The sequence below is a fragment of the Euleptes europaea genome, chromosome 9 (genome assembly GCF_029931775.1).
Source record: "Euleptes europaea isolate rEulEur1 chromosome 9, rEulEur1.hap1, whole genome shotgun sequence".
NCBI classification, from domain to species: Eukaryota; Metazoa; Chordata; class Lepidosauria; order Squamata; family Sphaerodactylidae; genus Euleptes; species Euleptes europaea.
Window position 1 is genome coordinate 1654429 of NC_079320.1, and position 26061 is coordinate 1680489.

The 26061-nt window shown below is 49.6% G+C and overlaps 1 protein-coding gene across 1 annotated transcript in view; it reads right to left on the reverse strand.

The window, feature by feature from the left end:
- Positions 1-26061, reverse strand: part of DYSF (dysferlin) — a 178296-nt gene that overhangs the window by 41615 nt on the left and 110620 nt on the right. Inside the window, exons 34-41 of the mRNA XM_056855187.1 lie at positions 24622-24651; positions 23732-23758; positions 16829-16930; positions 16118-16279; positions 15255-15420; positions 13820-13893; positions 1551-1649; positions 957-1085 (exon numbers count right to left, since the gene is read on the reverse strand). Coding sequence (XP_056711165.1) covers positions 957-1085; positions 1551-1649; positions 13820-13893; positions 15255-15420; positions 16118-16279; positions 16829-16930; positions 23732-23758; positions 24622-24651 — 789 coding nt within the window. The remainder of the gene's footprint in view (positions 1-956; positions 1086-1550; positions 1650-13819; positions 13894-15254; positions 15421-16117; positions 16280-16828; positions 16931-23731; positions 23759-24621; positions 24652-26061) is intronic.

Consider the following 26061-nt stretch of genomic DNA (forward strand, 5'->3'; position numbering starts at 1 on the left):
CTCCTTCCCGCTGCTTCGTGCCTTTTTTTACAGAACGAGGACGTCTTAGTCTCCCAGTTCACTTCTGCTTGGGCCCTCCAATGCTTCCACAGCCGGGTCAGCTCAAGGGCCCAGCAAGACATACCTTCTGAGCCTGCACCTGGGTTGCCAACCTCCAGGTGGCATAATCTAAGGAAATAAAACTTATGCTGAACAAACACTAGTTTAAACAAACAACAGCACCAATACAACTGATCTCCAGGCGACAGAGATCAGTTCTCCTGAAGAAAACGGCTGCTTTCAAAAGTGGGCTCTATGGCATTATACCCCACTGAAATCCTTCCTCTCACCAAACCCCGCCCTCTTCAGGCTCCACCCCTAAAATCTCCAGGTATTTCCCCACCCAGAGCTGGCAACCCTAGCCTGCACCACTGCCAGCCAGGTGTTGCCAAGTCGCTGTGCTAGTACCCAGCCACTGGGAGCACAGGCCCAGGAGGCGAAGCCAGTCACTTCCAGCTTGGCTGCAGAACTGGCCTGAACTCACAGCTTGTCTTCTCTTGGCTCAGGCCCTCAGGGGTGACTGTCGGTCTCCAGAGGGCTCCCACCTTCCAAGTCCTTCTTAACCTCATGAGTTCTACCTCGAAACCAGCCCTGCCTGGATTATACGTCAGTCTTCAACATGCATGCCTGAGCACAAAGTAGGGATGCCAGCAGCCTCCAGGTGGGACCTGGGGGATCCCCGGGAATTACAGCTCATCTCCGGACTACAGAGATCAGTTCCCCTGGAGAAAATGGATGCTTTGGAGGGTGGACTCTGGCATCGCACCCCACTGAGGTCCCTGTCCCCCCCAGGCCCCATCCCCAAATCTCCAAGAGTTTCCCAACCTGGATCTGGCAACCCTACTCTGCCATCTCCCATTGGTGGCCAAGGGGCGCCTGGCAACCCTAGTGCAAAGAACAGGAAAAAGCAGGCAGACCTTGAATTCTCCAACCACTGTGGGATCTTCATTGGCATCCTGTGTCTTGCCACGGTACAGCTTAAAGGTGTGGCAGAAATCAGAGAGACCCCCATAGTCTTCAACATTCTCCAACTCCGTTTCAAAGACCTAAGGGAGGGAGGAAGAGCACAAAAAGAGACAGCTTGCTCTCAGTAGCTCCCTGAAGAGTCCACATCTTCCGCCACCGCCCCCTCCCCCCAGCAGTGAGGTCTCAGTCCTCAGTGGCTAGCTGGCGCAAGGGACTTAACCCTGAATCCTCCCTCACCTGCTACCTGGTTCAAGCCCCATCATTCCAGACTCACGTTGACAACAGAGAGCCACTTGGAGCTGCTTTATACTGCGTCAGACCCACCATGGTCCATCCAGGTCAGTATTATCTACTCAGACTGGCAGTGGCTCCCCGGAGCCTCGAATAGGGGTCTTTCGCATCACCTCCTGCCTGGTCCTTTTCAACTGGAGATGCCGGGGACTGAACCTGGGACCTTCTGCATGCCAAGCAGAGGCTCTTCCGCTGAGCCACGGCCCCAGCCCCAAGCAACGGCTGCAAGCATTCAGCTCTCTCCACCCCATTACCTTCAGAGTGTCAAAGCCCTTCTCCAGGTAGGAGCCACATTTCTCCCTCTCGCCTGTGGAAGCGTAGAACTTGCTCCACCAGTCAATGAGTTCTTCTTCCTGGAGGGAGAGGAAGACATATTACCAATTATTGGTGGGAGGAATACCGTGAGGCAATCAGTGCTACTTGTCCAGTTCCCATACCGTTCAAAGGGGCTGAACTTCCCTGTGTGGTTTGTGTCTGGGAAAGGAACATGTAAGTCATTAAAAGCACAACCCCGCTTCCATCAGAAGAGCCAGAGGGCAGGGATTACAGCAGCTTTTGAAATCATGGGGTGCGTTTTTATAAATATTAGTTTTAGAAGAGTAACAACTCTAAAACTGATAGAAGCCAAGATGAAGCAGCAATTTGTAGCTCATGAAACATTCCTGAAAAATAAATATCTCATTTTAGAATCCCGCAAAATTCCCTCACACTGACCTCACTGAGAACTCATATTTATGGAATCTGGTCCGAAGCCAGCTTCTAGCCACTGTCTCAAAAAGGCATTTGCTATTTGTTTTGTTTTTTTAAAAAACAGAAATATTACATAAATTTCACTTTTTATAGAAACTAAGCCGTGCCTTTCAGCACTTGCCTCGTTCTGTCATTTTTTGCAAAAGCAGCATCCTATCCAAAGAGGCCGCATTGCGACATTCCACAGGTACCGAATTACAAAGAGAGCGCTGGCAGAAATTGGGACCGCTTCCCTCTGGTATCTTCTGCAGCCCCGTGACAAAGGAGAGGGTCAGCGGTTTCTGCTGCTTTGACTGATGTGACTGAGGGGAAAAATGTTTTTAAATAAAGCAAAACGACAGGGAAACCCACTGGAATGTTAATGGGACGGGGCATGAATTGTCCTGCATCAAAGTGCAAGAGTCACACAAAGCAAGAAGAGCCACACAGAAGAAGGGACGTGGGGGGGGGGGGCTGCCACTGCAACAGCCTTCCAGCACACAGCAGCATTTATACACCTAATTAGCACCTCCTCTGCAACAACGGTGCGTCGGGAGCTGTACAAAATATACAACCCACATAGCTCCTTTCCATAAAGCTTTAAAACCTCTGCTTGAGATAAAATGCTCTGTTTTTCACAATTCAGATCGGAAGCATAACCCAGAAATGTTGTTTTTTAAAAAAAGAATTATGAGACTCAGAGGAGCTCGTGTATTCTTCTGTATGAGTTGCTGTTCTGGCTGTGCCAAGACTCATGCAAAGGCAGAACAGGGAGCCTCCTGTAAAGATGGATAATTCTTGAGTCGTTCAATGGAGGTGGACTGTTAAAGTTCTCCTCCTCCTCCAACAGCTGCTGACTGAAAGGGGTTAGCCCAGAGCAGGGACTCATGCAGAGGGAAGCGCCCTGTGTGGCCAGGCTCTTCGACTGTGCAGGAGAAGTGGATGAATCCATTTCCCACAGCACACTAAAAATCCCTTTGCTGCACATGAGCACGCCCTGGCAGTTCTTGAACTGGATCGGGAAGCTCATGGGCAGCCAGTGAAGGGACCTTAGAACAGGGGTAACATGATCCTGATGGCCAGCCCCAGATAACAAACAGGCTGCTGCATTTTGCAATTCCTGGATGGTCTTCAAGGGCAGCCCCATCTAGACCATGTTACAGTAATCTAGCCTCGAGGTTACTGAAGCAAGGATCATAAGACTATAAGAAAGGCCATGCTGGATCAGACTAAAGGCCCATCAAGTCCAGCAGTCTGTTCACACAGTGGCCAACCAGGGGCCTCTAGGAAGCCCACAAACAAGACAACTGCAGCAGCACCATCCTGCCTGTGTTCCACCACACCTCATAGAATAGGCACGCTCCTCTGATCCTGGAGAGAACACATATGCATCATGATTAGTACCAATTTTTACTAGTAGCCATGGATACCCCTATTCTCGATGAATATGTCCACTCCCCTCTTAACGCCTTCCAAGTTGGCAGCCATCACCACATCCTGGGGCAGGGAGTTCCACAATTTAACTATATACCACACAGCCTACCATTTCAGTGGTTCCTGACAGATCTAAAAACAACAGAGAAGCATTCTCTTTAACCATTTGAAGATGAAGATCGTCCACAAGGGCCACCAGAGCCCTGTCTGACCCAAACCCGGGGCAAAGGTTGCCAGTTCTGGGCTGGGAAATTCCTGGCAGTCTCCGGGTGGAGCCTGGGAGGGCAGGGTTTGGGGAGGGGAGAGACCTCAATAGAATATAATGCCATAGTGTCCACCCTCCAAAGCAGCCATCCTCTCCAGGGGAACTGATCTCTGTAGTCTGGAGATCACTTGTAATTCCACGAGCTCTCCAGGCCCACCTGAAGGTTGGCAACCAGGTTCTTGAAGCTGGATTGAAAAGGCCAGGGTCAGAAACAAAGCCACCAGAACTCCAGGGCTCCTGTGCAATTCCCATCCATTTCAACATAGTTTGCAGGAAAGACTCCCGGTGGATGGGGTCCCGTGTCAAAGATCATGTTGAAATGAAGATTTATGCAAGGTTTCTGGTTTGTCCGTTGCAGGGCAGAGGGGCTCCACAGAATTGCCCCTCCAGTGCCCAGGTGCCCTCCTGGAGCCTGGCCTTGGTGACCCAACGAAGCCAGGGGAGGCCGCGCTGCTCCTGGGAGGCAACCGCAGGAATGCCTGCATGGAATCCCTGCCCTCGCGGACTCCTGGGGCCGGGTATTGACTGTCAGGCTTCAGAGGGAGATATCTGATCCCAGCGGCTCTTCCAGCAAAGAGTAACGTGAGAGGCCATAAAATATGTGCTAGGATTGGAGACCAGCAAACGCAGCAAATAGCCAATTACTCCAAATAGTTTACAGATTTCAGTTTGCATGTTTTCTGGCTCGTGTTTCCCACACGAACATGTCACTCGACGGGTTATTTATCTGACAAAAGGCCTGGCTGGATGGGAGATGGGAAAGCTTTGAGAATGGAGGACTGTAGATTTGTCTCTTCATGTTTGCTGGTAATTGGGACTTATATTTACTCCCTTTATTTCAATGGCTCTGTTGGGACATAGAGGGGAGGGGCTGTGGCTCAGTGGTAGAGCATCTGTTTGGCATGCAGAAGGTCCCAGGTTCAATCCCCGGCATCTCCATTTAAAGGGACTAGGCAAGTAGGTGACGTGAAAGACCTCTGCCTGAGACCCTGGAGAGGTGCTGCCGGACTGAGTAAACAATGCTGACTTTGATGGACCGAGGGCCTGATTCAGTATAAGGTAGCTTTATGTGATCCAACCATCCTCTCAATAACTTTTCTCCAGCCTAGGGTTGCCAACCTCCAGGTAGGGCCTGAAGATCTCCTAGAATTTCAACTGATCTCCCAACTACAGAGATCTGTTCCCCTGGAGAAAATGGCTGCTTTGGAAGGTAGACTCTATGGCATTGTACACCCACCCCAAATTCCACCCAACCTAAGCTCTATCCCCAAATCTCCAGGAATTCCCCAACCCAGAGTTGGCAACTCTGGTCTAGCCTCAGGAGCCTTCCTCAGATTTGAGGGGCTCTTCCTCCGGCAGAGTGGCAGCAAAGGGGGCACAACCCGCCCCAGTGATTTTTGTGAAGTCTGCTAAGCTGCAAGAAACGCAGAAGCCCCCTCAGTGGCAAAGCTCTGCCAATGCCAATGGCATCCTCCACCCCGCCTTGTGCCCAGAGCTTTGGCATGGAAAGGGATTTCCCCCCCCCCCAAAAAAAAAAGGGCTCGGGCAGCCTCTCCTGGCAGCCCTGTGCCAGGCTGGCGTGCTGACATACAGCCAGGTGTTCTTCATAATGGGACAGGTGCCCATCGGATCCTGCGGCCCTAATTGCCCAGCTGAGTAACTTGGTATTTGTGATTTTCCAGTGCACAAGCTGGAAGAGAAACTTTCCAATTAAACTTGGCTGGGAAACTTCCATTGTCCAAAGTTGCTTTCCATCTGTTCATTAAGCTGCCATCAACAGTGCCAGTGAGGCAGGACCAGCTCTTCCAGCAGCTGCTACACACTTGCTCTTGCGCTGGGTCCCTTCCCACCTGTTCTATCCACGTCCTGTTGGAAAGGAGAAGCAGACCCCGTGGTGGAGGCCTCTCCTCTGGAGCCTGGGGTTCCTCGAGAGGAGCCCCCTTCCATCCACAGTCCCCTCCCCAGTGAGCTCAGCACCACACCTGTTGGGTAGCCCACCTATCCTTCTCCCCTGAGCCTTTTTGACCCCGGCCCACTGAAGGCTTTTCTCTGCGAACTCTCTTGCCGACCCCTCCTCTGTTGTTCTGCTGCACTCTGGAGTGGTCCCCCTGCTCTCCAGCTCTGTGTGCTGACCCCTCCTCATCTTTCCAGCAGCACCTCCACACCCCTGACCAGAGCCACTGACTGAAACACCTTTGCATGGGCCAGTCACACACTCACAGCCCTGATGCTGCAATCGGACACTGCCAAAGAAGTCCAGAGTTGTACGTTGGAGGCAGGCAATGGCAAACCACCTCCCAGTGTCTCTTGCCTTGAAAACCCTACAAGGGGTCGCCAAAAGTCAGCTGTGATTTGAGGGGGGGGAATTATAATCTGCCTTTTTCACTGAGGCTCGAGATGGGTTGCACAGCATAAGTCAGTGCAGTAGGATAAGGCATCTAATAAGCAATGTATTAGGACTAGGGTTACCGAAAACGGAAACCAGCATAGAATATTACACGTGATGCAGAAAGCAGATACAGTGCAGGAAAATGGTGTCACGTCAGCAGAAAAGAAGAAGAAAAGGAAGAAGAAAGAAGAAGAAGTTGGTTTTTAATATGCCGACTTTCTCTACCACTTAAGGGAGACTCAAACCGGCTTACAATCACCTTCCCTTCCCCCTTCCCACAACAGATGCCCTGTGAGCTGTAGGTGGGGCTGAGAGAGTTCAGAGAGAACTGTGACTAGCCCCAGGTCACCCTGCTGGCTTCCTGTGGCGGAGTGGGGGAATCAAAACCCGGTTCTCCAGATCAAAGTCCACCGCTCCAAACCACCGTTCTTAACCACTACACCACACTGACTAGGCAATGACTAGGCTGGATCCGTATTTCCAAAGCCTGAAGCTGCAGCGCACTGACCGTAGTCCCAGGGTAGATAGGAAGCACTACCTGTAGCAAAGTCCCAATACCTCAGCGTGACACTTAGGGCCAAACTAGGTGTAACGGTGTCTTCATGGCTGCCCCAGATGCCCCCGCCATTTTAAAGACATTTAACAATGTGGCCAGGATTCAATCCCGATTGGGCCCACAGCACAACGCTCATCTCTCCCCCCCAACATCTTTTCAAGTGCCAAAATAGCCATGGGGGGAGTTCTGCTATTTCAACACTTGATAAGGTGTGGGGAGAAGAGCACAGTGCTGTGGGCCCGATCAGGGTCAAGCCCTCACATCATTTTTCAGTGACTGCAAAATGGTAGTGGCATCCTCGAGGTGGCTATGACGACTCCATTGGGTCTACTTTGGTGCTCAGAAAGGTTTGTGAACATGTGCACAGCCCCTTCACGTGCAACATGAACATGGCAATGCAGCTTCCCTTAGGGCGAGAAGTTGCTGGCATGAGAACGTGATACACAAAGAGGGCTACGAACTCCGGTCTTTGTGGGCTTTTTATGGACCAACACCACAACACCACCCCTTCCAGTTCAACGCCTGTACGGGACAGGCAGTGGCGCCCCAGGTCACGGACTGGGCTAGGAGGCTGTTCTTATGGCTTCCCATGCAAGATACTCTCAACAGGATCCAGTTCCCAACCCCCAGTTCGATCTGTCTCCCCTGCCCCAGCCTTCCCAGCCAGTCACCTAGGCTTCTCTGTGCAACCCATTCCGGGTCCCAAACCTGTCATCAGTTTTGCAGTTTCCCCCAGGAGGTCAGCAATTTTGCAAAAGCAGTCAATATTTGTAAGACGTGCATGGAGGGGGCTACCATTTACTCCCTCCCCCATTTCACTGCCCTTATTTTAAATTAAAGACTTGAAAGTTTGCTGTGGGGTTTTGAGGGGAGCAGTGGGGGGAAGGTTGCCAACCTCCAGGTCAAGCCTGGGAATCTCCTGGAATTACGACTGATCTCTGGACCACACAGATCAATTTCCCTGTAGAAAAATGTCTGCTTTGGAGGGCAGGCTCTAGGGCACTGTGCCCTGATGAGGTCCCTCCTCTCCCCAACCTCCGCTCTCCCCAAGCTCCACCCTTGAATCTCCAGGTATTCATCAGCTCAAAGTTGCCAACTTTGGGTTGGTGGGAGGCAGAATTTTTTAGTCTGACTAAAACAAACACACATTCCCTTTATTGAGCGGCGAAGAGTTAGGGAGTTTAGAGAAGTGTGTGTGTGGGTGGGGGGGTTCCTCCATTTCCAACTGATGGATATTACCAATGCTGGGACTGCTGTGAACTCCGCTTCTTCCTGACCTCTACTCGATCAAGACACACAACAGCTGTATTCTCAAGGGCCACTCTGGTTCACAGGCTCCTGCCAGGACCCTGAACAATCTGCCCCCTCATAGAGATGTTCTGCAATAAATTTAGGGTTCCCTGAAGACTTAAAGGCTTCACGGACAAATAATCCATGTCCTCAGAGGACACAGGCCATTCGTTCTGGGGAGCAGAGTATGAGAAGTGCTTCCCAAAGGATGCCCTCCAATGGCGGATAGAATCATAGAGTCATAGAGTTGGAAGGTACCATGAGGGTCATCTAGTCCAACCCCCTGAACAATGCAGGAAATTCACAACTACCTCCCCCCCCGACTCCCCCAGTGACTCCATGCTCAGAAGATGGCCAACGTGCCCTCCCTCATGATCTGCCTAAGGTCATAGAATCAGCATTGCTGACAGATGGCCATCTAGCCTCTGCTTAACAACCTCAAGGGAAGGAGAGCTCACCACCTCCCGAGGATAGCCAGCAGCCTTTCACCCCTCCCAGAAGCACGGAGATGCCCACTGTTGGAAACCAGTCATTAGGATAGATGGAGCCTGATTCAGATCCAGCAGGGCTCTTCTGATGTTCGTAATGTGCTCAAGGTAGCAACACAACACAAATGTGCTGACGATGCACACAGAGGATCCCTGCCCTTTTGGTTATAAGTGGGGGGAAATTAACCACACAATTACAATTTGGTAGAGGCAACACAGGACAGGAAAAGTTACGTTGTGTGCCAGATCTCTGAGCCCACAGGCCTCTTGCTGACCATTCTGGGCACATAGTTTTTATGTTCCTCATGAAGATAGTTTGAGAGGGTGGCTATATCGGTGTGCAGTAGAATAGCTAGATTCAAGCCCAATCGAACCAGCAAGATTTTCCGGACATGAATTTTCAAGAGTCAAAGCTTTCAGAAGGGAGCTTTAACTCTCAAACACTCATATCCCCAAAACCACATGTTCCTCATGTGATCCAATGCCCAATCTTGCCTCCCCCAAAGAGGGGATGGATTTCAGTCCCAACCAAAGAACTTGTCCAAGTGAATGGCTCCACATTCTCTACAACATGGCAAGGGATTTTGGGTCACCCCTAATGTGCAGCCTCAATATTTGATGTTTCCTTTTATGACAGGGGAAATTTCACAGACATAAACACAAGTTCAGTTTTATTGTGTGTGTGCGTGTTTTTCTCCTATTTCAATGTAACTTGAGATAATGTTTGGCCAACATTACCCAATTTCAGCTTGTGGTAATATTTTTCTTAAACAGACTTTGATTAATAAAAATTAAAATTAAGTGAATGAACCCAAGTAATTAGGTGAAAAACAAAGCAATACATACATGGAGACTGGCCCAAGAAGTTTGCGTGTTAATGAAAGGTGAGCTGGTCAAGCCGTCTGCAGGCTACAAATTGAAAGGATTGATTAATGATGGAGTTAGACAAACACAAACCCAACACAGAATGGCAAAAGCATGGGTCTTTTCAAGACATATACACAGCTTCGTTTATCTGAACAGCACGTCCCAAACTTATGGATAGCCTGAAGTTCAAATAACCGGGAGCCATTGATGACTTAGACCAAACTAGATGTTGAGTTTAGCTGCCTGGATTAGGACACATATAAAGCACATATAAAGCACAGTTTGTGCTTTTCACATCAAACAGGGCACGTGGGGCAGGGAGCAGAAATTGTTGTGGAATTTGTCTCCCAGCCCGGTTCTCTTCTGCCATCTCTCACCCCTTGCATCCTTTCCAGGTGAAAGCAGACACTCCAAGTGATGCATGAATCAGGCAGCTTTGTGAACAAACAACCAAGGGCTGTTTGGCCCATCCAGATGCTTTTACACAGTCTGAAGATAGCAATGCAAGAGCTACCCTATGAAAAATCTGGAGTTTCAGATTACAGAGGTTTGGCTCTATATTAATAAACACAGACAATGTAAAAGGCTTCCAGAGTTGTTCAACTAAAAGTGTTCCCAAGTTCATATCTTAATTCAGACAGCAGGTAACCTTTGGGGACACATCTCTCTCCCCCCCCTCCCCCCCATGCATGCTCTCTCTCTTTCTCTCTCTCTCTCTCTCTCTCTGCCTCAACTCCCTAATAGCATGGCATATGGAAAGTGGAATGAACAACAACCAAACCATTGCAGCTAGTGAACCACAACCAAACCATTCCAGCTCCAGTTTGCAAAGAGAAAGAAACCAGACGTGATTCTGACTGAGGAGCACTCAGTAGAGAAAGGCAATTTAATGTTCAGGAAAGGGGCCGTGGCGCAGTGGAAGAGCTCCTGCCTGGCATGTAGAAGGTCCCAGGTTCAATCCTTGGCATGTCCAGTGAAAAGCAGCAGCAGCAGAAGAAGAGTTGGTTTTGATATGCCGACTTTCTCTATCACTTAAGGAAGAAACAAACCGGCTTACAATCCCCTTCCCCTCCCCACAACAGACACCCTGTGAGGGAGGTAGGGCTGAGACAGCTGAAAGAGAGCTGTGACTAGCCCAAGCTCACCCAGCAGGCTTTGTGTGGAGGAGTGGGGAAACCAACCCGGTTCACCAGATTAGAGTCTGCCGATCCTGTGGAGGAGTGGGGGAATCAAACCCGGTTCTCTAGATCAGAGTCCACCGCTCCAAGCCACCGCTCTTAACCATGACACCATGCTGGCTCTCCAGGCAAAGCAGTAGGCAGGAGGTGATGATGTGAAAGACCTCTGCCTGAGACCCTGGACAGCCACTGTCAGTCTGAGCAGATGATGCTGACCTTAATGAACCAAAGGTCTGGTTTAGTGTAAGGCAGCTCCATGTGTGCTCAATATTGAAGGCGAAAGGGCACCCTCTCTACACTGAATCAGATAAATAGCAGAAGCGTAAATCCACCACAGGGTGATCTTCAGAGTATGACAACTGTGTCTGCGAGTACTTTGAGATGTTACAGCCATGGAGCAACCTCTGAATTCCACCCCAACTCACCCCGGCCCCTCCCTTCTACTTTCCTCCCACACATTGCAAGCTCCTAGGGGCAGGGTGCTGTCTTCTTTCTTTACTCTATAAAGCACTGTGCACTTGGGGGCACCATCGCTGAATGAGGAAATGTGGCGTTAGACCCAGAAAAGGCTCCACTGAGATCCCACAACTTGACTGAGCCTCATCATGGCATTCCAGCTAAAGCAGGTAGCCCAAAATAAACCCAAAGTCGTCTGGCAAAAAATTAAAAGCAGGGTGCCAAATGCCAACACATCCCAGCCTCGGGAGCGAGCGAGAGTCTTTTGGAGCCAGGGAAGAAGAGACAGCTGCTTCCTGCCCCCGTCAGCGAGCAAACTCACAGCCCATTTCTTGAGTCACCCGGCTTTGTGTACCCCTGAATAAATCTCGCTTCAAAAATCTCACATGTGAGTTTCTCATTGTGAAAACCAATCCCAGCTTATTTGCAGCCTAAACCCAGTTTTCTGGCCCTTCAGAACGTTCCCATAATCGCTCTCTCTGTCTCCTGGCAGCAGTTGCTTAGTGTGTGTGTGTGTGGGGGGGGGGGTGTTGTTGCGCGCACAGCTCTTGTGGCGCCAGTGGTGACAGGGTGCGGCAAGCACAGGCCCTGTTTGCCCCTGACGCTGCACCACATCTAAGCGGAATTCATCCTGCACTTTTCAACAGGGGCCCAGCAACAAGCTCTTCTGCAGCTTTGCTCCAAATTAGCTTAATGAGGAGCAGCCTGAAGGACGGGCAGCTGGGGGTCCAACCCCAACTGGCAGCCGCAAGCACGCCAGGGAAGGCCTGTGCTGGAATGCGAGGCAGCCAAGAGATGGGACAGAATGAAGCTGCTGGCGGCTCTGCCAAAGGTCTCCCAGGTGGCTTCCTGACTGGGACGATTCCCCACCACGCGTTTGCAACAGGGATGGAGCACCCAGATGAGGGTGTTTGCCAGGCTTTCCTCGGTTTCCCCTCATGCTCACCGCTCCCCCGCCCATGCACTGCTGGAGGGTTGCTGCCTTTTTAAGAAAAGATAATAGCTGAATCACTAGAGTATTCTGATGCCAGAGCAGCTACTAGCATTTTTTAAAAGGCTGATACTAGGCTGATACCTGCACACATAGTATATGAGAGACATATACTAGCCAGTATTACAACTAGAACCAATCTGACCAGATGTTTGAGTAACTGGTAATAGATTTTACAACCTACACACATGCCTGGTTGGGTTTGAACTGTTTCAAATGTATTTGTTTGTTTCCGTACATGTATGCAGGCTTAACATGTGTTTTAATTAACCACTGATGAAGGCCCAATAGGCCGAAACGCGTTTGGTATGTGGTTACAGAGATCAACCCTAGGAAATGCCATTGTGCTATTTTAATGTTTTTAAAGATTTTTAACCTTTACTTAGCGCTTCTAATAAATTATATTTTTAGTATTTATATTTTTAGTATTTCTACCCAACCTTGTGTGTGTGTGTATGTGTGTGTGTGTGTATATTTATTTATATTTTTATTTATTTATTTATTTCTACCCAACCTTGGGTACCCATCTCCAGATCAGAGTCCACCGCTCTAAACCACCGTCCTTAACCACTACACCACGCTGGCTCAAGGGGAGGGCAAGCCCCTTGCTCAGCTCTCGCAAGATTCTCACCAGCGTCTCTGGGGCTGGGCCAAGGATCATGGTGGCCTGTGGCACAGTCAAGACAGCAGCCTCCTCAGGCATAGAAAAAGGCCAGCATCTGCAGCATGAGTCTGTGAGAGTGACGGGCACCAGGAACCCTCCGGGTTCTGCTCGGTCAAGAGTGCCGGACTTTCTGCTCCCAGGCCCCACCCCCAATCTTCAGCAAGAGCAGCAGGGAACAGGAAACCCAGCTGGAAAACGCCCAGCCCAGAGACAGATTTGGATACAAACACCCACGGCACTGACATTTCCAGACCATGTGGCAGGTGGCTCAGTGGAAGGAAAATGGAAGTATTGGGGCAGTAGACCATGGTGCAATCGGAGAGGAAGAGACAGATTAGTGCAAGCAAGCCAAGCCACGTGCAGGAGCTGTCTCTTCCACCACTTCAACTCCCAGTTCTGCAAAGTCTCTCCCAAGCCACCCAGGCCTCCTCTTCTATTGCCATGGAGGTTGCCACCCTCCAGGTGGGGCCTGGAGATCCATTGGAATTACAACCGGTAGGGAAGAAACTTTCCCCCATAGAATCATAGAGTTGGAAGGGACCACCAGGGTCATCTAGTCCAACCTCCTTAAAAACCTGCTTGACTGAGGTTGTGTGCTGAGAATCAGCTGCAGAGACAACCAGGAGGGTCACCCCTTTCCTCCTGGAATTGCCCATATCAGCAAGCCACTCTGGCCCCTTGGCCCCTCCTGTGACCCTGCTCTATGCCTGGAGCCTCTTCCTAAGGGCCCGAAGGGAGAGGCAGGGAGTTCTCCCCCCAAAGGCACGAAAGCAGAACAGATTGTCCCCGCACCAGCTGATATGAGTAACGCTGGAGACATGGCAAGGAGACGGAGCCTTTCAACAGCAACACAGATACGCAGGACTGGATATACAAGTCCCCCAAGAAGGAGAAACACTTTCAGATTTGCTGGCAGAAGTTATTACTACAGAGAGAGAAGTTTGATTACTCCCCCTGCATGACTTCCACATCCTTCCACCCAACACCAAGCCCTCCAGCAGTTCTTTGCAACCACACCCCCATTCTACGCTGAATATCTCAGAGCCATTTTCACAGAGATTTCCGCTTCTAAGAGGCTGTGTCGTTTGATCAAGGATGACTTGGGCGCTCTGGATCAATGGTTCACAAAGCCCTTGGCCATCCCAACTATATTTCTGACCCCAAATACAAGCGTGACCACATTTCCTTTCCCCCTTTTGTTCGGTGGCACCATTACATGGACGGGAATGAGAGGCTCTTTGTCGTCGATCTCAATGAGGACATCATCTCTAGGGGTGAGGCTCACGTCATCTGCAACGTATAAAAAGTGAAAAGGCAAGGTGAAGGGGTGGCTTGGGTGTACAAACCAGGCATCAAGGCTTTTGGAAGAGTTGCAATGTCTAGCGTGCAAAGGAACTGAGAAGAAGACCCAGCAGGGAGTGGACAAGTGGTCAGCTAGTTAGGGCTGTAAGGTTAGAGACCTTTCCACCCTTTTTTCACACCTCTTGTCTGTCCTTAGACTGATATTCTCAGGGGACAATTTCCTCCTTCTTGGAAGTCATTCTACCCTTTCCCTCCCTCCTTAGCTAGGTAGGTAGCTAGAGGCTCTGTCTCTCAGCTTTTCTATCCTAACATGTAGTTCCCTTAATAAAGGCAACTTTTATCTTTAATCAGTGAGTCTGACCCTTCTCTGCATACTTAGCATGCTCTGCCAACAGAGGCTATCTTCGTCCCCAGTCCCATGACTGGTTTCTTCCAGCTGACTCCCCTCAGTAGACTTCCATTGGCCAGAGCCGCCTTGGAAATGTCTCTGCATGACTATTCAGCCCATCCCAAGGACTCTTCCTCCATCAGCAGGCTGAACCAAGTTTTGGACACGTGTTGTAGCACTCACAAGATAGGCTCAAGAGAAACAAGCCCTCCAACAGCCTGGATTAGCATCGAAAATGGTTGTGCAAATTGGTCTTGTAAAGAAAATGCCAGATTTGATGGACCACTGGTCTGACCCAGCAGGGCTCTTCTTACATTCTTAGCAACTGGAAATGGGGAAATTCCCCTGCAACAACATGGCTCACAAAGTAATGTCATAAATAAAACAATGCCATAAAACTCGCATGAAACCACTGCAGAATGACCACGCATGAGAATGTCAAAACAGATAAAAGGAAGTATTTCTTCACACAACGTACAGTTAAACTGTGGAACTCCCTGCCCCAGGATGTGGTTATGGCTGCCAACTTGGAAGGCTTTAAGAGGGGAGTGGACATGTTCATGGAGGAGAGGGCTGCTCATGGCCACTAGTCAATATGTCTACTAGTCATGATGCATACCCATTCTCTCTAGTATCAGAAGAGCAGGCCTATTAAGTTCTGTGGAACACAGACAGGATAATGCTGATGCAGTCATCTTGTTTGTGGGTTTCCTAGAGGCCCCATGGTTGGCCACTGTATGAACAGACTGCTGGACTTGATGGACCTTAGTCTGAGCCAGCATGGCCTTTCTTATGTTCTTAATGTCTGTGCATGTGCTCCACATGTCGGCGTCCCTTCATCACTGTCAGGACTGGTAACAGAAGAGCCACGTCACCTCCCATGGAGTGAGGAAACACAGAGACGCAGATGTGCCCATCCCAACCTGCTCATTTCTAGGCTGAAAGAATGCCTCCGCCTTACCTAGCTGTGTTGCAGCAATTTCCGCGTCCTCTGCATAGGGATCGCAGCAGAACTCCTCCAGAGAACGGATGGTACACTGGCCCACCACGGGCTTGCGGCCAAAGGGCCTGTTGTCAATTACCTTGATGACAATGGGAGGGCAGTACAGGTCTTCCCTGGGCAAGCGCTGAAAAGAGAAAGAGAAGAATCAGGGCAGAGAGAAGGTGGGGCTGAGAGAGTTCGGAGAGAACTGTGACTGGCCCAAGGTCACCCAACTAGCTTCATGTGGAGGAGTGGGGAAACCAACCCGGTTCACCAGATTAGAGTCTGCCGCTCATGTGAAGAAGTGGGGAATCGAACCCATTTCTCTAGATTAGAGTCTGCCACTCAAGCGCAGGAGTAGGGAATTGAACCCAGTTCTCCAGATTAGAGACTGCTGCTCATGTGGAGGAGTGGGAAATCAAACCTGATTCTTCAGATTAGAGTCCGCCACTCTTAACCACTACACCACAGGTCTACATATATGAAGGTGTTGTATGCCTGATGTATTTCCCCCATCTATTCTCTCTGAGACTGTAAGCCTTTGCCAAGCACTCGTCTCACCAAGGCCAAGTGCAGCGCTTGGTTTTGCAACAGCAGAAAGACCACATCAAGAGACCCAAAAGATAACAGAACTTTAATCCCTCTCTAGACAAGTGCAGATGAACCTTCTCAATCTGGAGTGGGGGCATCTTCCTAAGCAGAATCTGACCTGTGTTGGATAGGGAGTGGACCCCTTCAAACAGGAACAGAGATGGGGATGAAACTGTGAGATCAGCATCCAGTGTGGCAACAGTGGGCTCAAGGGTGGAAGGAAAGAGCAGGCAGGGGCAAGGATCTCTCACCACTTCCATGAAGAGAACGGATACGTCAAAGTTGGGGTTTTTCTTCAGGTTCCTGATGACGCAGGACTGGACCATCTGCCCACCACACTCCACCAGGAGACTGGGGGAAGTGACGCTGGAGAGCTGGTAGCTCTTCACGTTCCGGAGCCCCCAGGCCAAGATCTATACTTGGGAAGAATGTCAGAGGGTAGCCATATCGGTCTGCAGCAGAACAGCAAGATTTGAATCCAGGAGCACCCAGGAGACCAACAAGATTTGCGGGGTATAAGCTTTCAAGAGTCAGAGCTTTGACTCTCGAAAGCTTATAACCCAAAAATCTTGTTGGTCTCCTGGGAGCTACTGGACTCAAAAGCAGCAACTTGTAAAACACAATCACAGGGCAAACAAGAACCATGTTAAGGTCTTGACCACATGAAGCATGGTCAGCTTAGGCCTAGCTATTCATGGTTTGTTTTGCATGCAGGCCTAGTTGTGAAGGACTTTTATCTCCAAATGCTGAACAGAAGGAGCTGGAATCTTATTGTTTTGCATCTCCCAACTGAACTGGGCACCGATTCTCTCACCATCTGAACTCATGAATCTAAACCTTCCTGTCATCAGAACAGTGTTTTCCCAAGCTGGCCCTGCCATATATAAACATCACTTCTGCATACAGGAATGTTTTCTAGGTCTCCCAGTCGATAAAGTTCGTGTGCGGTCTCCTACACTCACCTCAATGGCTGTACGTTGAAGAACAGGTTTGATTCCTTGAGGGACCATATAGATGTTGGGTTCTCTCTGTGGCGGTGGGTACGGCAGATCCAAATCTGCAGACTGGAGCAGGGAGGGAGAGGGAAAAGCCAAAGAGGACGTTAATTTGCCTTTATTTGTCGAGATAAATCTAAGGTAAACTGCTTTGAAAAAGAAGCCTGTATTGGTGTTTGCTCCTCAGCCTCTCACAGGGGGAAAGATCACAGCAAAGCTGCTTCCATTCCCACCTCTCCCTCTCTAACTCTCTCTCCCTCCCCCCCTTTCTCCACTCCCCAGTTGAACATATGAAGATGCTTTATACTGAATCTGACCAAGGGCCCTTCAGTTTTGTCTATTCTGCCTGACAGCAGCTCTCAATCATAGAATCATAGAGTTGGGCCATACAGGCCATCTAGTCCAACCCCCTGCTTAATGCAGGATCAGCCTAGAGCAGCAGTTCCCAAACTGTGCTCCACAGAGCACTTGGTGGTCTGCGAAACATCTCCTAGTGCTCCATGAAGAGATTGGAAAGGAAAATACTACTGTCATTCGGTTTGGTATATAGGTGCTAGGTGAAAATTAGTGCTCCATGACAAATTTCTCTCCTGAAAACGTTTGGGAACCGCTGGCCTAGAGCATCCCAGACAAGTGCCTGTCCAGCCTCTGCTTAAAGACTGCCAGTGAGGGGGAGCTCAATGCCTCCCTAGGAAGTTGATTCCACTGTGGAACAACCATAAAAAAAAAATCCTAATCAGTGAGGGGGGGTGTCCTTTCCACTAGCTTTCTACTAGCTAAGATCCATTCCGTGGAGATGCTAAGGCTGTACCTTGGCCCTTCCACATGCAGGGACAGGAGCTCTACCACAGAGCCACGGTTCTTCCCAAGAGTGAATTTGGGTTCATCCTGACCTTGATCTCGTTTTTTGTTTGTTTTTTTGGTTTAGAGTCTCCAAAGCACAGCAAATCCCTCAGGGGAAATAAAAAGGCGCCCTTTAACCAAGGGCAGTTGGAAGCAATTTAGGAGGCAGTCAACTCTTGCCAAGCGAAAGTATTATTGCATTAAATTAAGCAGGCATATATATTTCAAACGTCGGATCAGGTCGTATTTATTTATAGACCCCTATGTGCGTGCATTTAATAAGTCTACAGAGGGAGGCTGCCCGGCAGTGGCATGCCAGAGGCCCTCGGAGCTAAGTGGCAATTTTCCTTGGTGGCTGCCAGGAGCTGCCAAATCAAAACAGCTTGTTGTGAGTGACAGGCTGCTCCGCCAGCTCCGCTCGGGGGTAATTAGAACCACAGGCGCATCTCTGGGTGGGGAACGACCGATCTGAAGGACAGAAGGCAGAGTTTGGGCAATACACTGGCTGCATGCAGTGCTGTCCCACAGAAGGCCCTTCAACGGCAGCCCTCCGGGGAAGCGAGGATGCTACTCTGGGCAGCAGCTGCTAGGCCTCTGCTGCAGCCCGGGCACAGTCCTGATCACCACTGATTGAGAAGGAGCCAGGGAAGCCATCAGAGCAGAATTATGAGGGTGACAGAGGGCCAGAGGAATGCTGTAGCAGTGCAAAGCACAGCCTGCGCCCATGCAGGTTGTTCACTCTTGGAAAGGGGATGCTCATGAACACATGAACACATGAAGCTGTCTTATCCTGAATCAGGCCCTTGGTCCATCAAAGTCAGTAATGTCTACTTAGACCGACAGCGGCTCTCCAGGGTCTCAGGCAGGGGTCTTTCACATCACCTACTTGCCTAGTCCCTTTAACTGGAGATGCCAGGGATTGAACCTGGGACCTTCTGCATGCCAAGCAGATGCTCTGCCACTGAGCCACGGCCCCTCCTGTAGGACTTCAGCACTTGTCTGACATCTCATTTAAACTGGGCTGCTAATGGGGTTGCCAGCACTTGCCCGCTGGCATTGCTGCCACTCCAAGCGGCAGTGGGAGAAATTTATTTTTTAAAGACTGTGTTGATGGCAGTGTGGTGTCCCTTCTGTGGGGGGGACCCAGAAGTGATGTCACATCGCTCTAGGAATCACTATGGTTTCCCAGATTCCTAGAGCTGTGTAACATCACTTCTGGGTTTTCCCAGATGTGATGTCACAGTGCCTGTGACACCAGTGCCCCCCATGTCCCTGCCCCCCAAGCTGCCATTGGTTGCCAGGCACAGCTTTTAATCACTTGTATTAAACTGTACTTTGGACTTTCTGAGCATCATTCACTGATGGGGAGTTTTATAAATCAAAAGGTGGGCTATACATATATGATTACCTGAAACATGAAACTAAACTGGTGTCTCTGGCATCGCCCCCCCCCCAAAAAAAAACTTTTTTACAGTAACACTTACAATCTGATACCATCTCACCAAGCGTTCACACACAGACACACACCATCAGTGGCAACTAATGATGCTGAGCATGAGTGGAGACACGCAACACACAAGCAGCACACCTAAGACCCATAAACACAACTTTCTGAGGTATGCTGGGAATCCTTTTCAAGGTATCAAAGCTCCACCTGTCCCAACCTTCCTCTTCTTCTCTGCTGCACCAACTTTGGAAAAAGACAAAAGGTAGAGCAGGATATGTTATCTTGTAAAGGTTTATCCCCCTGACCTGGATGGGCCAGGCTAGCCTAATCTCCTCAGATCTTGGAAGCTAAGCAGGATGGCCCTGGGTAGTATTTGGATGGGAGACTACCAAGGAAATCCATGGTTGCTGACTAGTACTCGGATGAGAGATCTCCAACTAATACCAGGGTCATGATGCAGAGGCAGGCAATGACAAACCACCTCCGTTAGTCTCTTGCCTTGAAAACGCTACTGGGTTGCCATAAGTCACCTGCGACTTGGCAGTACTTTCCACACTCAAAGGTTTATCCACAGAGGTGCTGTTTCTAGGTCTTTATGGGGGGCCGTTAGCACCTACAGTCTCCACAACACACACAGCACTGATGTTGGTCTCACCTGCCAGAAGTGTGTGTGGGGGTTGTGGGGTTAGCCTTTGGGTTAGGGCCCACAGGGGGAGCATTCCACAAAACTCCCCTGACTCACTACCTTTCCTTCCTGGTGACATTTCTCTCTCCCTCGCTCTCTGTGTATATGTACTTGCACACTTAAGTGAGCAATTCACTCCAACAAACGGGGACTGTGCTCATGAAAGCTGATATCACCATAAATAAGTCTGGTAACCTTGGAGAGCCAGCCCACAGGCTCTCTCTCTGAATTTATCACCTTGTAGCCACTTCCCTTCCTGACCTGGCTTGACCAGGCTAGCCTGATCTCATCAGATCTCAGAAGCTAAGCAGGATCGACCCTGGTTAGTACTTGGATGGGAGACCACCAAGGAAGACCTGGGTTGCTATGCAAAGGCAGGCAATGGCAAACCATCTCTGAATGTCTCTTGGCTTGACCTGGATGGCCCAGGCTAGCCCATTCTTCTCAGATCTTGGAAGCTAAGTAGGCTCTTTCCTGGTTAGTACTTGGATGGTTGACCACCAAGGAAGGCCAGGGTTGCTATGCAGAGGAAGCCGATGGCAAACTTCCTCTGTTGGTCTCTTGCCTTGAAAACCCCATGGGGTCACCATGAAACAGCTGTGACTTGACGTCCAAAAAAAAAAAGCCACCTTCCCTACACCCAGTTGTTTGCTAAAGTTCTAGGGATACAGGTGGCTCCTAATTGGGCACACCCTCGTAGCATGAAGAGAGGGGGACCCATCCTGATCATCCTAATCTTGCACACAGATGGTAACCTCTAGAGTGAGTCCAGGGCTAACTGTAGCGATATCCTTAGGGCATCAGCTTCGTCTTTGGGACAAAGGCCCCAACCCAATCAGATCTTTGCACAAAGAATGGAACACCCTGAATACAGTCCAAGATAGAAGTTGGAAGCCCACAGAGATGTTCAGCCACTGGTGTAATGAGCTCCTGGCATGCACACACAAACACACCCACAAGGTATTCATTTAGCCAGTTTTCCATTTCTATCTCAACCTTTCCCAAGGGCTTGGAGTGAGTAATAAGAGTTTTAAAAAATCAAACAAAACCCACATATTAAAAACCCAATTAAATTAGAATTCTCCTGCACGTGTGGAATCTTGGAGGCTGCCTCCCACTTCAAAGAGAGCCACTGGCCAGCTCCTGCAGAACGTCAGAGGCTGGGACTTTAGGGGAAGGTAAATCTGGGAAAAACAACTGTGTTTTCCAGGAGGTCAAGGACAAACTGATATCAGCCCAATTTTACTAGTGTGCACTACACAAACTGAACCCTTCAATGCTTGTGATTCACTCTGGACCTGTAGGATGGAGGAGGGCAGAAAATGAAACCTTTTAATCAACATTGCTCATTGATGAAACGTTTAGCAGATGTTTAAGTGTCCAGCACCATCAGGGAAGGGTCCCTGTGCCATCCCTGGCCTCTAGCAGTTTGGGGAGGAGGCATCATGGGGGTGCCAACACACAATTACTGCCACTGGTAGAAATCCTCTTCCACCCCACCCAACACCCCGCTGCCCTTTTTGAATCTGTTAATTGATTGACTGATTACAAGCCAGACAGTTAATCAGCTAAATGGTCATGAATAGGCTGATAGACATTACTAGTAATAAACAGAGCCAAGCTAGGATTATTCAGACCCCGCACAGATGACAGGTTTGCAGATGGGAAGGGGAAAGGGGTCAAATAATGGGGCTGGGGTAGGGTTGCCAGGTCCCTCTTCGCCATCGGCGGGAGATTTTGGGGGCAGAGCCTGAGGAGGGCAGGGTTTGGGGAGGGGAGGGACTTCAATGCTGTAGAGTCCAATTGCCAAAGCAGCCATTTTCTCCAGGGGAACTGATCTCTATTGGCTGGAGATCAGTTGTAATAGCGGGAGATCTTCTGCTATTTCCTGGAGGTTGGCAACCCTAGGCTGGGGGCTTAGAAGCAGAAGCAGGGAAGAGAAGTCGAGAAGCAGCTCTGTGGGTGCCTGAGAGACCACGCCCGGAAAAGAGGGCAGCTGGAACTCCCTTGGCCCCTTGTCAAGTGTCAGGGGGTACCAACAAGGCAAGGAAAAGAGAATCCTAAATGGAGTGTGAGCAAATGCAGAAAAGAGAGTCCTTTCTTAATCTGGAATTTTTTCCTCCATAACCTCATGCCTGAAAAGGAAAACCACCTATTGATTATTCCGATTGAGGGATACCAGTGAAATAAGATCCGCCAGAAAGCAAAGTCTCATGGGAAAGGCCTGTAAGGACAGCCCAGACAGATCAGACAGCAATTTATTTATTTTATTACATTTTTAACCTGCCCCCACCAGCCCAACGGCAATGCCCTTCTAGCCTGACATTGTGTTTTGCAGAGACTCCTGTCCTTTAACAGGCCCTCAGCATGTGATCTCCAGGGATATACTGCCTCTGTCCATGGAGGTTCTACACACAGCCATCACAGCCAAGAGCCGCTGAGAGTTCCCAGCGCCCTCTGGCATGTTTGCTCAGACCCCAGATAGTTGCAAAGCAGAGAGGAAAGCGGGACGGGGGAGCGGAAGTCGATTAAAATGAAAATGATACCCATTGGAGAAGCCCTTCATGATAGAAGCTGGCCATACACAGCTGGAGAGCGCCAGTCCCAACAGAGCCAGAAAGGAAGGGGGGAGAAAGCAAGTCAGGTCATTCAGAGAACAACATCTCAGCACATGCAGCGGTGTAGGAGCCACGGGCCCTCTCGCAGCCAGCGCACTTTGCAGCCGGACTGACCCTTTCACTCACCAGGAATGCTCCAGGGGGGAGGGAGGGGGGCTCTGATGTTGGGGAGGGGCAGCAGCAGTGAGGGAGGGGGCAGCTTGCCCAATAGTGCATGGCTAGCTCTGGCCCAGCCTCCCCGTTGACTGCTTGCACTTCCCTATGGAGCACCCCAGAATGGCCAGGTCAAAGTGGAGGGGATGGCCCCACCAGGCTGTGGCAGAGGCAGCGAGCTCTTGTTTGTTTATGCATTTGAAACATTTATTAGCTGATTTTCTTCCTTACAGAGCTCAAGGTGGCTTACAATATAGATGAAATACATACAATAAAATACATAAAACCTAGCGTGGCGTAGTGGTTAAGAGTAGTGGACTCTGATCTGGAGAACTGGGTTTGATTCCCCACTCCTCCACATGAGTGGCGGACGCTAATATGGAGAACCGGGTTTGATTCCCCACTCCTCCACACGAAGCCAGCTGGGTGACCTTGGGCTAGTCACAGCTCTTTTAGAGCTCTCTCAGCTCCACCTACCTCACAGGGTAGGGGAAGGGAAGGCAATTGTAAGCCGCTTTGATTCTTCCTTAAGTAGAGAAAGTTGGCATATAAAAACCAACTCTTCTTCTTCAAATTTTAAAATCACAATTCAGAACTGCTAGTAAACCTCACCAAATGCCATCCTCAATAAAAACCATCTTGACCTGCCTCCTAAAGATCAGAAGTGAGGGAGCCAGGCCCACCTTCCTGGGGAGGTTGTTTCATAATCGTGGGGCTGCCACTGAAAAGGCCCTCTCCCCTGTACCCACCAAGTTACTTTGATTGATGGGATAGTCGGGGGGGCTCAGCCTGTGGTCTTAATGCCCCTGTAGCTTCTGAAAGCTTGGCTTGATGGCCAAGGTTCTCCTTGCTCTGAAAATACTCAAGAAAAGATGCTGTCTCTCTTTTGTCTGCCACTCAGCCAGCCCTGTCCATGACTGCCTTCCTCTCACCACCAAACAGAGGGGCCTACGATTAAACGGAAGAACAAGGAAGAATCTTCCGCCCAAATTTCCACAGGGTTAGTAAGTCTTAGCTACGTAAATATCAGGGGTGCTTCCATGTCCTTTTCACTACTCGTCCTCAGGCAGTCCCCCGACATTGTAAACATCCAAACAGAAAGCTGTTCCTCTATCAAGACTCACCTCATCCAAAACAGTCGGCATCTCAGTCTGCAAAGTTTCCCCAATTGGTGCAAGGAGATGTGTGGAAAATGGGGAGGACAGAAAACAAGAGGGGGGGGGAATTGAGGAAGGTGGTTACTTTTATAGAATAGCATAAAGGACAACAGGTCACATCTGACATGGCATTTTGCACCTGCACTCAGCTTGATGGCTTGAAAAAGCACTGCCACCCAGTTCTTGAGTTCTAATGTACGATATGAGCTTCCGTTCTTTACAGCCGTCTATCATAGACATTTTGAAGAATACCAGATTAGCGGGCAAAGTGGCAAACCGGAAGGGATGGGACAGGCAGTGGTTGGTTGACTAGAGCTGTGTGTGGACCAAAGGTCCTTTCTGTGTCTCTCCAGAGGTCCTTATCCCCCCCCCACCTCCATCTTAGTTAAGGACAATAGAGAACCAGACATTCACAAGCTTAGCCCCACCTAGGGTTGCAGTGTGGGATGGGAGATGTCCTGCCCCCAGCAGGCCTTGCCCACTGGCACTCCAGTGGCCACAGGAAAAAGAAAAAAACAATATAAAAATCACAGTCAATGACAGCATGATATCACTTCAAAGGAAATCTGGAAGTGACTTCAGTCCTCTCTAGGAATTACGAAGAACTCTACGGTTTTATCACAGACTTTCTGGCAATTCCTAGAGGGGCATGACATCACTTCCAGGTTTTCCTAGAAGTGACATCATGAAGTCTCTGATGGCTGCCCCCCATGTCCCTGCCCCACCTGCAGCCACTGTTTAGCAATGACAGGAGGCAGGAAATGCACGGGTGCGCATGCACACAGACATACGTCCCTGGAAGTTCTGCACCGTCCCACTGCAGTTCCTGAGTATCACAACTGAGACAAGACTCTTACCTCAAAGCCAGGGATGTGGTGGATGGCCGGCTGGGAAAAGCAAAACACAGATATTTAGTTCACTGCCCTGGACTCATAAGCCCCAGTTCTCACCTACAAACGGTAACATGGTCTCCCCCAAAAGGCAACCCCATGGAAGTGTTCCCACACAGTAAGAAGTGTGAATTAAGCAGCACCCCAAACTACTCCAGTCACGCTCACTACACCAGTGCAATCGCTCTTCCAAAGTGGTTTGCTGTGGCATGGGGGAAATCACCTTTACTTCCACTCAGTCAATGTTTAGTGTGACCCCTAGGGCACCATTTGCATTAGGCTAAACTGGCCAGAAAAGATCTTGCCACCATGATGCATGCCCTGGGAACATCTAGATTAGATTACTGCAACACACTCTACATGGGGCTGCCCCTGAAAACTGTTCAGAAATTTCAATTGGTACAGAATGCTGCAGCCCAGATGTTGACTGGAGTGGGTTGTAGGGACCATATCAGTCCAAACTTGCCCATGTACCCTGGCTCTCAATTTGTTTCTGGGTACAATTTGTTTCTGGGTACAAGGTAATGGTGTTGGCCTTTGAAGCCCGATATGGTATGTGGCCAGAATACCTTAAGGACCGCCTATTCTCATTCACAACTACCCAACCACGATATTCATCTTTTGAAGCCCCTAGCTTTGGGTATCCCTGCCTTCTGAGCTAGGGCAGGTGGCCACTCAGGAGAGGGCCTTCTTGATCGTGGCACCTGAATGCTGGAACACTCTGCCCAGGGTGACTTGCCTGTCCCCTTCTGTTGCTGGCTTCCACCAGTGGTGCAGACTTTTTTGTTTTGTCTGGCATTCACTTAATGATCCTTCCTTCTTGCCCTACATTTCTAACTGATGCCTAATTTTCTATATGTGTGTATTTTAGTTCTGGTCTTTAACTCATTTTACAAAGTTTTTATACTAGTGTTTCTAGTTGTTTTCCTTGTGTGTGTGTTAAGTGCCGTCAAGTCATTTCCAACTTATGGCGCCTCTATGAATTAATAACCTCCAAAACGTCTTCTCGTTAACAGCTTTGCTCGGGTCTTGCAAACTGAGGGCCGTGGCTTCCTTGATGGAGTCAATCCATCTCATGCCTGGGTCTTCCTCTTTTCCTGCTGCTTTCAACTTTTCCTAGCATTATTGTCTCTTCCTGTGAGTGTTGTCTTCTCATAATGTGTCCAATGTGTTTGCCTTGGTGGCCCGGATTTGGCTAAAAGATGGAATATAAATCTTTTAAATAAATACATAAACTGTCACTCCATTAGTAGGAAATGGGTTGGTGGTGTTCCTACAGGGCACCCTTGATTGATCCCTCTACCCAATAAAGAATTTATTGGGCAGGCTTGCTATGATCTCCGGCTCAGTTCCCTGCCTGTAAACAGGAATATTACTGGTTCTTGTAGGTTATCCGGGCTGTGTGAC